Consider the following 18,681-nt stretch of genomic DNA (forward strand, 5'->3'; position numbering starts at 1 on the left):
TTCCCAGTAGTTTTGTTGAGCTTGGTGTCTGGTGTTGTAGTGTGTATTTATACTACGTTTCACCTCTAGACTGACAGGAATTCCATTTCTTTCAAGGGTGGCATAACATTTGAAAGAACTTTAGCATGATAGCTCTGAGTAGTTAGGTGGTTGATTTCTCAGGTACGGCAAATTTTCAGATCTGGTCAATCTGTTAATGTGGCACATCTACTAGTCCTTATTCCATACCTGTTGATTTAGATTACGTATTCTATTTGTATAGATCAGGGGTGGGCAAACTTTTTGGCCCAAGGGCCACCTTGGCATTGTGAAACTGTATGGAGGGCCGGGTAGGGAAGCTGTGCCTCCCCAAACAGCCTGGCCCCTGCCCCCTGTCTGCCCCCTCCCACTTCCTGCCCCCTTCAGAACCCCTGACCCATCCAACTCCCCCTGCTCCTTGTCCCCTGACTGCCCCCTCCCAGAACCCCCGCCCCCCAGGACCCCACCCCCTATCCACCTCCCCCTGCTCCCTGTCCCTTATCCACTTCCCCGTTCTCTTTACCCTGACACCCCACCCCAGAACCTCCGCCCCACCCAACCTCCCCCTGTCCCTGTTTGACGGAACCCCTATCCACACCCCCACTCCTAACCACCCCCCGGCACCGCCCGCCTTATCCAACCCCCCGCCCCCCTGGCTCCCTGTCCCCTGACTGACCCGACCCCTATCCACACCCCCACCCCTAACCACCCCCTGGGACTCCACCCCCTATCCAACCCCACTGCTCCCTGTCCCCTGACTGCCCCAACCCCTATTCATACCTCTGCCCCCGACAGTCCCCCGGGACTCCCATGCCTATCCAGCTGTCCCCAGCTCCCTGACTGCCCCCAGGACCCCTGCCCCTTATCCAACCCCCTCGCTCCCTGCCCCCTTACCATGCTGCTCAGAGCAGCAGGAGCTCGCAGCCCTGCTGCCTGGCTGGAGCCAGCTATGCTGCCCAACAGGAGCAGAGAGCCAGAGAGCTGGCGGTGCGGCATGCTGAGGCTGCTGGGTAGGGGGGACAATAGGGGAGGGGTTGGGGGCTAGCCTCCCTGGCCAGGAGCTCAGGGGCTCGGCAGGACGGTCCCGCAGGCCATAGTTTACCCACCTCTGGTATAGATATTACACTGTGCTCTGTTTGCATACATGATGAGGGGAGTTTTTTAGCACATCCCCACTCTAGTTGTTCCATTTTGTGAATGCAAGGCTAGTTCTCCCCTCTCTCAAGTTTTCTTTACCTTACTACACATTAGTCTAATAACCTTAGGAACCTTCTCCATGATTGTACAGCTGAGACACTTTCCATAAATTGGCCACTAAATAAAACTAAAGGCATAAGCTAAAATATGCCGGTAGGGATTTGTTTTGGATGAATGATTATTGTTTTCCTAAAACAGTTTTTATAACTGATCGTTTTTAATTTTAAAATTGATCAGAGCAGACAAAACTTTGGAGCCATTGGCCTATGTGTGTATTTATATTAATAGTGCATTAGAATTCAGATTTATTGTAACAGAGTCATTGGGACACTGTCCCTGGAAAAGCAAAAATGGTTCCACTACAACCTAGATAGAGAACTACAATGAAGGAAGTTGGAAAATTTTGTTTCTGGAGTAGAATGCACTGTTCCCTGCACAAATATTCTGCACATTTTGGCGGTCACAGCTACATTTAGCCCAGTTTCCAAAATGTTCGGAGGCCCAGTTTGTGTTTGTTTTCCTGGATGCATTTGTAACAGGACAGCAGTGCTATTTTACTCTACTGTTATGCTGTAGCACTGGGATTCTCACATCTTTCACCATGTGGGCCACTTACTTCCCCTCCTGTTCACAAATGTTCCACTTCCATTCACAATCTCACAAAATCCCTGCAGCATCTACAGCAGTTGCTTATGTGGGAAGGTGACATTAAGGAGTATTTAATGTATTTTTAGCAGTCTTTTAATCCAATTTAGTTGCTGGAAATAAGGAACCATCAACGTATTGCCAGCCAGCTCTCCAGAAGCAGCTGTTTAAGAACCTATAGAAAGTGGACATATGTTTCTGATGCTTTATTATATTTTCTACTACAGATGGTAAACTGAAGCAGCATTAGTCACTTTATTGTTTAGAAAGGAGGTTGGAAAACTATCCCCATAACATAATTTTAATCCATATGAATACATAAAGTATGCCTTTTCTGTGGATGTGCTTTGCTTTGTAGATCTGCCTACCAGACTCCTTGAGAAAACTTTTGTTAATATGGGCCCATTTGAACTCTGCTTCAATGGATTTCAATGGTGCTAGCAGTTTCATTTGATTTTATGTTTCACTTCCTCCTATTATGTAAGCCTGCTATGACTTAATGGCGTACTCTTGTGTTTTTCTGTTGTGATGGCAGATTTACTCTTCATAAATTGCTGTCAGTTTAACTGTCCTGATGTGTTTCTCGTCTATAACTTAAAATAAACCAGTTTACAATAAGAAAAGGAAGAGAAAGGACAGAAAACCAACAGTACACAGTAGTAAAGTTGTGAGTGGACAAATGGTCCACTACTAAAGAACAAGGCAAATATCCAAACTCCATTAAATTGGAGAATACAGCCAGAGACAAACCGTAGTGAAGGAAGTCTTACAGCGTGGAGAAAGTTCTTTGACATGAAACCATGATTTGGCACCAAAGAAATTCAAATACTGCTGTTAAAACAGAAGATCTAATCCAATGATGGGGGAAAACCACCCCTCGACATATCTCATCATGCACAATACAGAAGAGTGCAACACAAAGGAGAGGGGAAACAAATAATCTTGAAATCAGGCAAAAAAATCTAGACAGCGAGAAAGTTGATGAGATTACAATCAACTTCATACTAATAATTGTTCAATGCTGGTATTTGGACATGCTTTGCAAAATAAGGTATCAGCTGGTTAAGAACAATTATTTGCTTTCAATATTTTTACATATGAACATCATGTGACATTCACTAGAAACCCAACATTTTATAAATCATTCTAAATTGCAATATCAGAGAAAGTTACAGAAACAGGAGAATTAAGCAATTTTAAAATACTAGAGTTTACAGACAACCTCAAAGATAGTTTCTCTAATCAAGATACAGTACTTCCTCAGATAAAAGCTTGTGAGTCCTTTGTTTTTGTTAATTCCTTTTATCTTTACTCATTGAACCTCCATATCCTTTGAAAAACCATGTCCTTTGGCTCCATATTCAAACTGTCAATTGTTTCAATACCCAGATTCAGAAAAGAATTTTTCTGTTTATCCCTGCCAATGTTCACAAACAACTAGTGCTAAGCAAAGTGGTAGTGAAAGGTTTGGCTACTTAGCCTTTTTTTGAGACTCCATCATCCTTCACCTCTTATGACATTTCATAGCCCTACTACATGCCAAAGTGGTCTCTCCACTAACAATTTTAGTGAATAATAGTGAATTTTAGTGAATAATAGAAATTGCTGACTGGTAGCTAGCATTCTTACCACTATCTACCCTGCTCAGAGCAAGTATTACATTCTGATTGTTAGATTAAACAAACAAACAAAACCCAACAGCCTTCCTCTAACCCCACTCTTAAAAAACCTTAAATCCTGGATAATAACAAATTTGTACTTATCTTAAAAATCTGCAGTAATTAAAACAAACACACTGGAATGTTATTTACTTATTTATGAGAAGTCAATCTGTTCAATTTTAAAGGAGTAGTGGGGAAAAATAATCAATTGTGTGTCAGCAGCAGATTAAGGAAATGTTGCAGAAAAGACTCAGTATCTTCCTCACCGTTCTAAACCCTAAAATCACTCACATGGGTGAGCGGTAACAGGAGCAGAACTCCTGGGCTTGAAAAGCATTTAACAACTACATTTTTTTAAACTGTGGGTGATCTTGAAATGATCAGCATTAAGAAATTCTAAAAATACAAGAAAAGAAAAGAGCAAGCAAACAAAGCATCAATTTTTGGTAGACTACTTTTCAGGGGATAGGGCTAATCATGCTACTTTTATAAAGTTTGTGTTTCTTTAAAATTATTATGCAGAAAACAACAGAACAAGCACAAAAGGCATTTTATAAAATAAACTCTGATACTGGCATGCAAATGTATGACATGGCCTGTCTTTGGACTCTCTGATACACTAAGAGAGATGCAGTAGAGAGCATTATACCATTAAAAACCACCACAGACTCATTACTTTTTGCAAGTATTGGAACTGCGTTTCAAAGGCACAAAAGGGAGTTTGGGGTCCAACTCCCATTGCCTTTCAGTGGGAGTTGGGTGTCTCATTGCCCCTTGCGCCTTTGAAAAGCTCCCCCATATGTTTTGTGGGGTGGGTATTCATAGCTTTGTTTCTGAATCCCTAAAGAAGAGATTCAAGACCTTTGTGGTAAGGACCACGACACCTGGTCAAAGTGAAGCTGTTAAATGTGGTTATTGTTCTGGTGGCAATAAGCAAACAGCGATACAATTCATGACTTAACTATTAGCTACTATTTACCCAGATCTAATTTGAATGCATGTAATGTTGGCTGCACTCAACTCACAAAGGTGTTAATACTATACAGAACAACTCCACTGCAAGAACAAACAGCAGCCCTTGAATTCAGAGCCCAGAAATGTTTCTGACCTCAGCCATTTTATTTCCTTAGTGAGATCAGAAAAGAGGCCATGATACTTCTAAATTTGGTACCCTTTTCAGTATTCTAATGAGATACTACTAAGAGACTAACAATACTCATGTAGTAACAGACCATGAACAGCCATGATGGCTTTATTAATTTTGTAGGCTAAAGGACTGTCTTTGTACTGAATGGTGCATTATTGCAATAATTAGAGGTAAGGTTTTCTCAATCCTGGCTCCTGTTCAAAAGAAATTGGCTTGGAATCCCTAGATTATGCCGTTTTTTCACTTTTAGTTGCAATGTGCGAACCTCTTACAGGTGAAGGGTTATTGTGGTGAGTATAACAATTGTACAGTATTAAAAGTCAGAGAAAAGATGTGGGCATATTTTGATGGATCGCGGCTAACACTGAAAAAACTCAACTGCAGAGAAATGCCACTTTATCACTGGGCATTGTAGGGGGCCATCAAATCAGAGAGAGTAAGTGAGGGGAAAAAAAGGGTTAACCACCTCAGGACACATATTTTAATGCTAGAAGGCATGTAAACAACACAGGACATACGAACATAAGAAGGGGGATGGATCACTTGATTGCCTGCTCTGTTCATTCCCTCTGGGGAACCTGGCATTGGCCACTGTCGGAAGACGGAATACTGGGCTAGATGGACCTTTGGTCTGACCCACTATGGCTGTTCTTAAAGCAATAAGTGTGACTATATTCTGCTTTCACTTTTAAGTTATCTTTTTTGGACTGAAGATGGAAAGAAATAACTAAAAAAATATGACTGTGCAGACAAAACAGCATTACATTTCCCCACAATCACCCGATTTCCCTTGGCAGATGAATTTATTTTGGGTGGAAATATTATAGTCATTTTGTTGGTACAAGAAATATTTGTTTAAATTGGAACCTTGCAATATTTAATATTATCCAAAGTGGGTCATCCACTCGGTCAAAAACTGAGTGAAAAAGGGGTTAAAATTATGGAAGAATGCAAAGGGAGAACTAGTCAGAATCTTCTCCAGGAATTGAAATTAGAGGAGGTGTTTGTTGTCTGAAGCCCTGATCCTGCAACTGCCTCTATGCAAACGGACCCCGGCACCTGTGCAGAGTCCCATTGACTTCAGTGAGCCTCTCTGCAGGCACAGGGGTCTGCCCACACAGTCAACTGTAGGTTCAGGCCCGAAATGTTGTGCTTCTCAGCTCATGGCAAAGGACCTTCCTATTTCTGCTTTAAATGGCACACGGGAAGCATGTCATTCTAATCTGTGCTGCAAAAGCACAGCATAGGGGTAAAGCCTGAAGAACGTTGTTCAGCACCATTAATTCAGTATGGGAGGGAAACTGGGATTTTCAGACTCAATCTGCATTTTGGTGGCTTTGGCGGTATCACCAACTTTGACACAAGTATTGCCTAGATAATGTCCTCACAGTGCTTGGCAGTTTGAAGAGGATGAAGCACTAATGGGCATCTTATTAATTGTAGTGACACCAATTACCACCCCTATGAATCCTAACACCCTCCACAAACATGATATTTAAAATAATAATAAATCAATATAACCCCAAAACATTTATTTAACTGCTCCTCTCTTAAATCAGAGCAGTTTTAGGGGCATCAATTCCACTCAAAGCTTCACAAATCCCTTGGGGTGGGGGTAAAAGGAAAACTGCTTTTTAAAAACCTGAGACCTGGATTGTAAAAACTTTAATGGTTACTGGTTTGTTTTTGGAACCCTATCCTGAGAGTTGGTGAAATCTATCCCCACATATCAATAACTCATTGGATGTAAGGAAAGCAGTGCATCCAAAGCATACAATGGCAAATGTCTGATCAAAACACTGTCAAAGGAGGATGAAACTACAACAGCTGTGCTGCCTGCTCCATCTAACTGCTGAGCCACTGTAGAACTCAGCTCCTTCTCCAGCCCAACACAAAAGCAAAATTGTGTTACATCATCTCCACGACATTCCCTAGTGGTACATTACTGGCACTTTTTATATCAGTCTCATATGGTAGATACACGCACATCTGTCTGTGTGTTTACATACAGAAGGTCTGATAACAGTAATATATTATACACACACACACACGTATATATATATAAAACCCAAGGAGTTGCATTAGCCAAAAAAAAAGTGTTTTGTGAGAAACAACAATAAAAATGATATCATGACCACAGCTTTTCTTTTAAAATTAATAGATACCCAAAGCTATGATTTTATTTGGGGCCTTTGTACCTAGACAGGGAGTCCAATGGAGTATATCTGAAGGCACTTAATATGCTCCACTCAGCTGAAAGAGGGTTACACAGGGAGCTGGGGAGTTTTGGAGAGGGCTAAAGGGCATGGAGGAGAGAGACAGATGAAAATGAGCCCTGAATAACTGTGATCCACACAGCATCAGGTGCTAACATGAAAACAAACGACCCAGATGTTGAGAAGGTTTTTCTTCAAAAAGAAAGCAGACAATTGCAAATGTCTTTGTGTTTCTATGGACAGAGCACATCATGCAGCTCTCTGTCACTGCATCATACACTCTTAGAGATATTTAACTTTGTCAGTTCATTGACCTCCTCCGTTTCTGCTTCCTCACAATCATTCTTTACAGCTTTGCCAAACCTGCACCTGTCTTCTGCTTTCACTGACTCTTTTTGGAGCTTCTTGTAGTATGGAAGCATATCCTTGGGTTCTAAGTTGTTATCTGAGCCCTGGGATGTCTTGTCCGAATTCTGTACAGAAGGCACCAGATTGGCAATCTCATCGGTAGGAGACCGCCCAATGCTGCCATCCACTTGAACCCGGATGTCTGGAGATATAGATAACTGGTGATGCGGCACAACCCCATTGTCCATGCATTTTGGGTAAAGGTAAGTTTTCATCTGACCTTTCCCCTTCACGTTGACTGTCCCCCTATAATCAAAGTCATATCCCATCTTATTTAGGATACGGTAGCTCTCCTCACTCACCTGTATCCGGCACTCCACTCCAGTAGTGTCCATCCTGCTAGCAATGTTCACGGTATCACCCCAAATGTCATACAATAACTTGGTGGTGCCTATGACCCCAGCAGTGAGAGGGCCATGGTTAAAGCCAACGCGTAGTTTAAAATTAAACCACAGCATATTGTTGTTGAAGTCATCCACCACTCGCATCATTTCTTTGGCAAATTCAAAAAGGGTTTGCAAATGTCTATGTGGATGGTTGTTGTCCTGACATTGTGCGGTGTTCAGTCCAGAGGCAGCCATGTAGGTTGCCCCAATTGTTTTGATTTTCTCAATGCTGCTGTAATGTGGTTTGCTTAGCAACTCATCAAAGTCCCCAATCAATTCATTTAGGACTCGATAGCATTCCTTGCCCCCCTCATAATTCTCTTCATAGAACTCACTGAAGTTCACAATGCTAGCAAAGATCACTCCACCACTATCATGGTTTTTGGAGTAGCTCTGGGAAACCTTCAACTGCTCTGCCACATGATATGGAATAATATTCCTCAGCAACCAGTCAGCTTGATCCCTCATGCTCTGAATTTTGGTGCGGTGAAGATCAGCCTCTACATCTCCATTGTAGTGGAGGCGGTAACTGACTTCAAATTCCCGATTCAGAAACCAAACCAAAAGGAGTAGGAGAAAGAAAACCAGTATCACTTCTTGGCCAATCCGGTCTGCTGGTTTCTTTATATCATTTAGCACTGAACTGTTGCATGGATTCTTCCTAGAGCTGGGGCAGGGCAGGGGAAAAGAAAAATAAAGATGGGCATTTTAAAATACAGATTCATTACTTCTTAATCTCTAAATCTGACTTGTTAAAAATGCCTCAATAAAATCAAACTGTAGTTATAAAATTCTAATTTTATTTGCTATTAAATATGCCCATGCTGTAGAACTCTCGCATGCTAAATTTAACTAGATCTAAATTAAATGGACCCCGTTGAGTTGCTGGCCTACATACTGCCCACGTTTGACAATTTTAAAGTTCTTATTGAGGAGTATATTGTCTTTCCATATATATTTATAATATGACTTATTAAAATCATAAATATATATTGTGACAGGGTTGGGCCAGATGGCTACAGGAGAGTGATAGAAGGCAGATACATTAGCTCCAGGTTAAGTAGGTCCCTTTTCCCTGGGTAAGGTAACAGGGAAGGTTCCAGAACAATCTGGAACCTTCTGGAAACAATTAAGACAGACAGGCTCATTACAACACCTGCAGCCAATCAAGAAGCTGCTAGAATCAATTAAGGCAGGCTAATCAGGGCACCTGGGTTTTAAAAAGGAGCTCACTTCAGTTTGTGGTGCACGTGTGAGGAGCTGGGAGCAAGAGGCACTAGGAGCTGAGAGTGAGAACATGTACTGTTGGAGGACTAAGGAGTACAAACATTATCAGACACATGCGGAAGGTCCTATGGTGAGAATAAAGAAGGTGTTGGGAGGAGGCCATGGGGAAGTAGCCCAGGGAGTTGTAGCTGTCGCACAGCTCTTCCAGGAGGCACTCTAGACAGCTGCATTCCACAGGGCCCTGGGCTGGAACCCGGAGTAGAGAGCGGGCCCGGGTTCCCCCCAAACCTCCCAACTCCTCGTCAGAAGTTGACCTGGACTGGAGGTTCATGGAAACAGCCAAACTGAGGGCTGCCGTGAATCTCCGAGGTGAGCAAATCCGCCAATAAGTGCAAGACCCACCAAGGTAGAGGAGGAACTTTGTCACAACATCTTTGTATTTATAATGACTTCTTGCATCCCTGATTCAGAAATCAAGCCTGGAAAAAAAAATTAACTACCAATAACAGAACACAAACTGCTGCCTCAGCCCATCTATATCCCTCAACCTGCCCCTTCTCCAAAGACCTGAGAAAACAGATGAGCCTTGCGAGGTTTCTTGAAGATCAATACATTTAGGCTCTGTAGGACACAGGGAGGAAGAGAACTCCAGAGCTGAGGAACTTTATGGAGAATCATCTGCCACTTTACTATGAAACGGGGGAGGATGGGGTCCTCGCTTGAGCATCTCTGCGGATTACGACCACTGAAGCTTATTATGGGGATACAGGCAATTTTCTCAACTAGCCACAATATCAACCTTTTAGGGTGTGTACAGATCAAGAGCAATATTCACAAATTCACTGGCAGCCTCTACAGATTATGGAGCACCGGTATAATATGCTTCCTCTATGAAACATTCCTGAACAAGCAAGTGGCTGCATTCTGTACAACTGTAATTTTCTGGGTGGTGTCAGGGTATAGCCCAAATCACTTTGAGAAGATGACTGATCCACATAATGCCAGTGTGTTTTCTGAAACCAGGCCCGAACTCAGACTGACTGGGGATTACCAACAGAGTCACTTCATCACAAGTTTTTCAGTAAGTTTATTCAATGCCAGAGATTCAATACAAGTGGGTAGTTGGCAAGTTTATCCAAGTCCACAGATGGTTTCTTGAGCAGAGGCATCATACCGAGTGGCTCCCTGAAAACACTTACCCTCCTGAAAAGGGGTGATGGAAATCTCTACCAAGACTGGTAGAGCGCACGATCTGACTTTTAAGAGAGAACTTTACTGCTCTCATTTCTACCTTTCTGACAAGTGGGTATCTGTTAGTCCCCAACCATTTTCTCAACTACTTGGTTGAGCTTGGTTTCCAATATGGGTGTCCCTAAATACTCGCCTCGCTTTTGTAATGACAACAATTCACTCATGATCTGAAAAGAGAATTCCCTTAAGATGACTGAATTCATCCACAAGGCAGGGAGCTGCGTATCTCAAATGAGCGGATACAAGATCTTTCCCAGATCACAAATTTTTTGATCCCACTATGACTACAGTGAGAATCAGCTATGCCAAAAACCCACAGAACTAACCTGAAGGAGGAAATTACTGAAGTGATGTCCTCATCTTGAAAATTAAATCTCTGAAAATGTTGCACCTACTATGGTTACAACTAACACCTTTGATCTAGCATAACTATAGCGGCAAGAAGCTAATGGAACAATATTTCTTTTTTTTCGTTTGTTTAGTTTGTGTATTTGACAATACAATATGATTGGGTAATTAGCAAGAGCAAAATTCATTAAATGAAATGACCTTTATAAACAACAACTGAGAAACAGAAAATCCCCACCAAAGCCTTACAAATTTTTTTAAAGGAGCTTATACAAAAAAAATTCAGGGCTATTTAAGCTGTTTACTGTTTAAAGGGTTGTAGTAATAGAAAATGGAATTTTAAAAATTGGTCAATTTAAAAAACTCAAGCTGATTCTGTTCTTTTAACCAAATAGTTTAAATACTTGCAGGCACAAAAGCCTGAGAAGTTAGCTGGAATTTTCATCCACTCTGGGTACTGAATACAGCACTTGTGAAAATTCTTTAGACGGAGTCAGGAAGCTTTCCTTTGATTGATCACAAATCCTAAACTGTGTAACATAATGGCTTTCTCCTTATAGTAGAGAAAGTGGAAAGACACTTGCCCTAGGAGCTAGAAATCTGGGTTTCAAATTGTATTGTTCTATATATAAAGCAGATGCGTAACAACTAGGTCTTTGGAGAGAATACAAGGGCTGAACAATGAGAAAAAGACATCAACAGAGCTGAGCATTGGAATTTTTGATGAATCATGTAGAATCTGAGATATTGTAAACGGGATACTGCTACACATATGAGATGTTAAGCATCCTGGGGTGATGGACAGAGATGGTATGAACACTCTATTTTATACCCTGATGCAACTACAGAACATAGGAACTCCATTTAGAAAAAAATTTGGAGTGTAAAGGTGGGGAAAGAAAAACAGGGGCATGAGTTTTTTCTAAACCACAAGGCAGATTTGAGTCTCTATCTCAAAAGGCCTATCCATCATTCCATTTGGGAACTATGAACAGTGGAGAAAAAAATACACTCTACCTGCTTTGAGGCAGGGAGAGTAATGAGTGCATTGACTCTTAGTGGGAGGACACATTTGTTTAACAGCATCTTGTTTTGATTGCATGGGGCACAAGAAGAAATGGTGTGCCTTCAATTGGAAAGCAATGAGACAAATCTAATGCACTGATTTAGCTACACGGGTGCAAAAAAGCTATGTGTTGACCAAATCTTAGAAGAGCTTATGCGCTGAGACTTCACAGATGGTAGCTGTTTTGAAACCACTTTAATAAAGATCTTAATTCTTGGTCAAGCAAAGCAAAAGGGGAAAGGTCCCCCTCCAGGTACACTTGTTACAAATCCACCAGCAGAACACAGGAAAAGCCTGTGTGCTGACAGTCAAGTGAGAATGGAGACAATAATAACTTCTCCTAGGACAGGATCTCAGCTTCTTATTGATTCATCAGCCTCCAATCACCTGGAGTGAGGGGAAGCCCTAATTAATACAAAATGCTAGAACGAAAACAGAAAACAAAACAAAAAATAAATAAAAAAGCTGAAAATGTAAGTAAGATTGCACAGCAGATCTGTGGCAGAGATGGTAATAGAATTAATTCACAATTCTGTATTTTTACCACAGACCACACCTAAAAGCTATCCTGATTTTCAGTGACACTATTCAGTTGTGTGTCCTCAGAGCAGCTGAATTTGCACTTTTGCAAACTTACTATTGCATTTATGTAGTTTTTCATATTTAAATTTAAGAAGACAGCCAACCAAGCATCACCTGCTAAAAGTGTCACACATGTTATAGAGACAGCAAATATGTTCACAAGCATGCATAATGTGTCTAAGACAGACAGACACACACACATGCACGAGTGCGCACACACTTACATTTTTCACTAAAGTAATGGTCATTTGGAAAAAAATTGAACTACAAGTTCCTCATGGTAAGAACTTTGATGAGATTGTATAGCATACAAGTGTTAGATGTGACATGTATTTTGGTCACCGTGTCAGTCAATATTTACATCTTTAGGCTGGGACTTATCAAGGAACCCAAGTGAGTTCAGTGTCCATCTCCTGTGGAATTCCACTGGGGTTTGGGTGCCTAATTTCATTAGGCTCCTTTGAAAATCTCAGCATTATTATCTGTTCATATCTTTATCTATCAAGTAAAAGTGAAATGTTATAATTTCAAAAGTAAAATACTTTCATACTAGGATATTTTCTCTGGCTATTAGCTTTGTTATTTGTAGGGCCATTGTAAGTATAAGACCAATCATTAAAATGAAGTCATGCTTGCCCTTGATTACAGAAATCAGAATTATTTTTTAATGATTAACAGCCAGCTAGGTCTTCTAGTGCTCATGAATAGTTACCTGGAAGCCATGGGCAGTTTTGAGCTACAGAAGTGCCTGGCTAATTCCATGAACTAATAAGGAAGACCCAAGCTGAGGAAAATATTATGACATTACTTTTCATTGGTCACAATACCTTTATATTTTCTGTTTTAAAATTATGTATAGTCTGTTGTTATAGCTTGGCTTGTATCTTGTCCCAGTTACAATTCCAGTTTAAAAAGAAAGGTATATTTAATGACACTCTCTTTCTCTCTTACACACACAGACAAACAAATTCAGAATGCTCAAAAATCCCTGCAATATGAGACATAATAAATTAATCCTATACTAGAATTGGAAAGCACAACTACCATCCTCAGACCTCAGAAAAATGCCTACATTCTTTGAAATTATGACTGCATTCAGGTAGAGACGGAAGGGGGGGGAGAGATAGCTCAGTGGTTTGAGCATTGGCCTGCTAAACCCAGGGTTGTGAGTTCAATCCTTGAGGGGGCCATTTAGGGATCTGGGGCAAAAATTGGGGATTGGTTCTGCTTTGAGCAGGGGGTTGGACTAGATGACCTCCTGAGGTCCCTTCTAACCCTGATATTCTATGATTCTATGAAATTGAAAAATGTAATTTTTCTATAATATATACTCCAAGGACGAGCAGTGATTTTCAGAACACACTTCTGCCTGGAGCTATTTGATAATATGTTTACATAGTCACTAGTTAAATCAAAGAGAGTGTCAGACTTTTAGAAAACCCAACCCCAGAACAAATGTTTCCACAATTACTAACTTTAGTGAAAGCAGTTGTTTTATTCAGCAACTGGCGATAAAATCATGGGAGTTGACCACAATGAAATAGTGACAAGTCAACTGCATCTTTGAAATTTTCACTTTCTAAGGGGTCATTAATAACACAGGCTTTGTTTAAAAACATGGGGCTATGCTGTCAACTGTGTTGAGTTTGGAGCTACTCTAAATTACAGCAGCTGGCTGTGGTGCCCATGGGGCCACTTGCCAACTATGAATTGGCAGACCGCAGCTGTGTTCTACACTGCCTCCAACAAATCCTCTAAACTGGAGTTGGGGACAGTTGGTGTAGGAGCTAGCTAAGGACCCCCCCACCCCCCGTAGATTCCAGCCCCTATGCACTGCTGAGTGACACAAAGCAGACAGGACAGAGGGAGAGAATCTGGCCCATAATCTGTGCACAGTACTTTAAAACAAAACAAAACAAAACAAAAAAGGTTACCACTAGAAAAACAAATTCTATAATTTATCTGCCACAATAACCCTCCATTTCCTAGAAAACCATATAAATAAGGGAGCATTTCACATTTCAGCATCAACTTTGTTGATTTCCTTCTATGGCATTTGTATAGTTAGTTTGCTTTCCTGGGTACTCACGTAGCACAGACACAAATTATTTAATCCCTGTATGCTACTGTGCGCCCTAAGTTTGTTTTTTTACATACATTTGACTGAAAACACATTTTGACACAAACATTTTAAAGCTATACTTTATCTAGTTTACATAACTTTTTGTAAAAGATAATGTTGAAAAAAGGAATGCAACAAGAGGTTTTCCATAAGATAGTAGAGATGGGCACTGTATTTAAGGCTTACCTAAAGTTCTGTACTGAATCTAGGAGGGAAGTTTCAATGGAGCTGAAAAATAAAGGTATTAAAACATTAGAAAGAAAACAAGACCATTACACAAAGCAACCTGAGAATACAAACAAAAAAGTTCAACTGAACTAATTTGAAGTAAGGGACTATGATCAATAATCTGTTTTGCACCTCAATTTCAGACAAACTTTTCTTGAATGTGATTTAGCAATACCTTTTGCTTTGGAGTGGCAGAAGCATAGAGATGATGATCCAAGTTTCTCCGGCTAAGAGTAACTGGAGGTAATGTAGTCAAGGCAATGGCTGGAAAAAACCATTTTCAGATCAGTTCCAACCCGAGATACATGGAGGAGTGTGTTAAGAACACTGAAAGGTAATTAATTCCCAGGCTTATTGGATCAACTCCATAAAAAGTGACAAAAGAGGAGAAACAGCCTCTTTATGAATATGCCATTACCGAAGAACTCCTCAAAGAGGCTTTGAATTTACTTGCATTCCAGGCTCTTCTATCAGCAATTAATATAAAGAACAGCAAGGCACACAGTGCTCAGTTACATGTGCCAAGAACAACAACTACCAGCAAGTTACTGTTTAAAAAAAAAAAACGTGAAAGAATGGGTCTGTCTATAGCGTATGAAGAATTGTCAATACTGTGGTGACAAAGCATGATTAACACTGTAGATATTGCAAGAAAACTAGCTATTACTAATTTCAGAGTAACAGCCGTGTCAGTCTGTATTCGCAAAAAGAAAAGGAGTACTTGTGGCACCTTAGAGACTAACCAATTTATTTGAGCATGAGCTTTCGTGAGCTACAGCTCACGGTTTTCAAATGAAAACTCTTGGCAGCTGTGATTTAGTCTTCATGTTGTTTTTCACTGTTGCTTCTAGTCATTTTTTGCTAGATCTAGGATTGTATAGGGATGTGTATTATTTTGGATATGAATTTCTCTTTATAAAATGAAGTGACAAAATGTTCTGCAGTTACTGTACTTTGTTCATTAATGGTCACTGCTTTACAAAACACGGGACAAAATATACTATAATTGGGCTTGTTTGTGCCTTGTAGGCATAGGCCTGTGCTGGAGGGAGCTTGGAGACAACCCATTCCAACAGAAACTCCCAGAGACATGGTGTTTCCTGGTCACACCCTAACACACCAGAGGAATCTGTCACAGACACCCTCCCCCCACCCCCTGAAGAGGATGTGTTGGCTGATATGTGGGTGGATGTCACCCCAGCCTTTTGGAATGGCTAGCAACATGAGCCTTGTGCAATCCACGTGCTCAGCTGAGATGAAGGGGGAGCAGGAGAAGGTTTCCTGTACCTTCCTTCCTCCCCACACCTGATAACTCTGCAGTGCTTGGGTACAATCTGACCAGCTATTTGCACCTGGAATTTTCTCTAGAAGTCTACAGATAATGAATTAGACATAAAATCCAGTTTCTTACTTTTTAATTTTTTTCCTGCGGCAAAATGTCACTGGTATAGACAAATGGGGTATGTCCTGACCCAGTCAATAACCCAGGAAATGCCAATAAGAATGAAACATTTTCCACTCCTGGCTAAGAAACTTCTTTTGCTTTTTGCAGGCACACTCTCCAGTGCAATGACATCTAGAGTTATGAACAAATTAGATTATCCTATCCTGTGTTCCTAACATTAACCTCTCAGCCAAAGTCAAAGCCCAGGTGGGCCTTAAGCTAAGGGGTCTGTAATAGTGCCACTGTACTACAGAAAAAAGTTAACAGGTAATAAACTTGATTTTCTCGTGGAGAGAGTGCCACTGGCAGAGATAGATGGGTTGCAGCACCCCCACCTGCTGGGAGGGAAGAAACCAATAGTTGGACTAAAGAAAGAACAAGAGTGAGATGAGATCAAAGGTGAGACGAGAAGGAACCAGAAATTAGTAACTGGATTGTTTCCAGTAAGGCTGTGAAGAAACTAAACGCTTGGGTAATGAGGAGGGGCCAAAGGGACAGTGCTTGAGGAAAGTGTGTACCAAGCCCCAGGTAACACCACGGCACAGTTTATCCATGGATATATGCCCTGTTTCTGCCCAGGAATGGGAGACAATTGATCAATCTAATCTAAGGAGAGCACAAGAAGTCTGTCGCTGAATAGGTGTACTGCAGAGCCAGATCCATCCAGAGACTGTAAAACTAGAGGCTTTTTGACCTTTATTGGGACCCTGGAACAGGATGACTAGGTAATGGAGTGACTTCTTTCTAGGCTGCACCAGAGTACAAGAAATTCATCTGCGCCTTGTGGTGAAGTCAGAAACTTGGACGAGAGATCTTGTTAATGAGAAAAGCTACAACTCAGCCAAGAAGCTGGGACAGAAGCAAAGAACTACTTTTCCCTCATAAAAAACCAGTTAGGGCAAACTACAGGAAAGGGACACTCACATCCCCACACAATGAACTGAGGTAATGACTTCTTAAAAGCCACTTTCCAGGAGAGGATGTGAAAGGAAATGGAATGAAGTTCAACCACCACATCTGGAGTGACAAAAAACGATAAATAAGCTGCTGAAATCCAAGAAAATGGCATCAGTTGTAATGATACTAAGGGCAGATCTTGAAGGAGTGTTTGATTGATCCATCCACTAGCTATTGGGACTTGAATAAATGTTTCCAGATTCTCCCATGCTAGCTGGAGGGCTTTCGGTAGAAACTGTTGAAAAGTCCTATAATAAAACTATACCCAAGGAACCACATTTTAGCATATTATCCACATTCCAACCAGTGACTTGCAGAATAAGAGAAAGAGAAGATGACTGCTTAATGCTGTCTTGATGGTTGACTCCAGTTCTGAGTTCTTTCCAAAGGGGGCAGACTTTTCCTCCTATGGCACTGGTGTCCACTTCTGAGCAAAAGAGGGTCTGTTAAGGAGATGTTCTTTTGTTTACTAGACCCAGATTTGAGAACCTCAGCAGAGATGTGGAGAATGCCTTAGATGCTTCTTGAGGGGATTTGCTTTGATCAGCATGTTGCCTGCCATCTGCTTCCTGCACTGTGTGGTCCAGAAAGTCTCTGAAAAGGAGGTAAAATATTTGCCTCCAGTGGGAGGTAGAATGGTCTAGAGTGAGAGGCCATCCACCATTCCTCAAGGACAAGCTGCAGAGTCAGATACAGGGATCTCTCATCACCCAAAGCCAAAAATAAATCCTTGGACAGAATTCAAGAGGGGATGAGGACAAAAGGAACCAGAGCATGCCTTGGAAATTTCTTCAGAGATTAGAGAGTTCTGATCAGGAGGGAGAAGGGAAACTGAGAAGAGCTGGCTGATAATGGATCACTTGCAAACAGATTAAAGGAAAGGGATTCTAGTAGTTGAGACTGATCTTCCTAGAAGTCATGCAGATCTCCTCCCAGATGGATCTGTAAGATGGCAATGATAGAGAAATCCTGGAGGCAGCCCGAAAAATGGCAAAACTGTCTGGATTCAGACCGGCTCCCATCAGAAACTGATGGCGGTGAACACAAGCAAATCTTATATAAGTGTAGTGGAGCACACATGCAACCTAGTCCCATGATGGAGGGCTCATGATTTCCAAAGTAGGACAGAGTCTGATTTTTTTGACTGTTTTCTTCCATTTCTCTTACTCTTTCTCCATTCTGAGTAATGGCTAGGGCAAGGAAAATATAAGCCAAGATGGCCCATCAGCCAGAGACACTAGGGGCTTCTTGAAGCAAGGCAGGAAACAAACTGCAAAACCCACTTACAGGGTCCAGAGAAAGGGACAGAACCATATGCAAATATGCTTCATTCAATCTGGCACCTCCCTATCTGACCAACAGAGAACAAGACCCAACTCATCTGTCTGTACCACTCTCCACAGGAATGAACATTTCCTGTTTCGGGGCTGAACTAGTTAATCCTGGGGCAAAATGCAGCTCATGATACCTTGCCTACAGTGATAACATGCAATGCTCACCTGTCTGGACATAAAGAGATGTAGAGCAAGATGAGAAGCACTGCTCCTACAATAGTAGCCAATGATGATCTCATCCAGGAGCTCAGCTGGCAGAAGTTACAGTACTGGATAATGGTGATGAGAATCGCACAACACATAAACATGGTATACTGCAATGAACAGAAAGAATGACAAGTTAGCCTTTTCTTGCCCATTAGAGCCCTTCCACAAATAGATACCAATTTAAATAAAGGCATTCAATGATCTGAATGGTGAGAACACAATTTCTACTTACATAAA

The 18,681-nt window shown here is 41.4% G+C and overlaps 1 protein-coding gene across 2 annotated transcripts in view; it reads right to left on the bottom strand.

Moving 5' to 3' along the window:
* Positions 1-2,051: 2,051 nt before the first annotated feature.
* Positions 2,052-18,681, bottom strand: part of ADCY9 (adenylate cyclase 9) — a 189,905-nt gene continuing 173,275 nt past the window's right edge. For both annotated transcript variants that reach the window (XM_048866624.2, XM_048866625.2), the window contains exons 8-10: positions 18,403-18,551; positions 14,461-14,502; positions 2,052-8,345 (exon numbers count right to left, since the gene is read on the bottom strand). In XM_048866624.2, the coding sequence (XP_048722581.1) occupies positions 7,157-8,345; positions 14,461-14,502; positions 18,403-18,551 (1,380 nt within the window). In that variant the 3' untranslated portion in view covers positions 2,052-7,156. The remainder of the gene's footprint in view (positions 8,346-14,460; positions 14,503-18,402; positions 18,552-18,681) is intronic.

This window comes from Caretta caretta, chromosome 10 (genome assembly GCF_965140235.1).
Source record: "Caretta caretta isolate rCarCar2 chromosome 10, rCarCar1.hap1, whole genome shotgun sequence".
Taxonomy (NCBI): Eukaryota; Metazoa; Chordata; order Testudines; family Cheloniidae; genus Caretta; species Caretta caretta.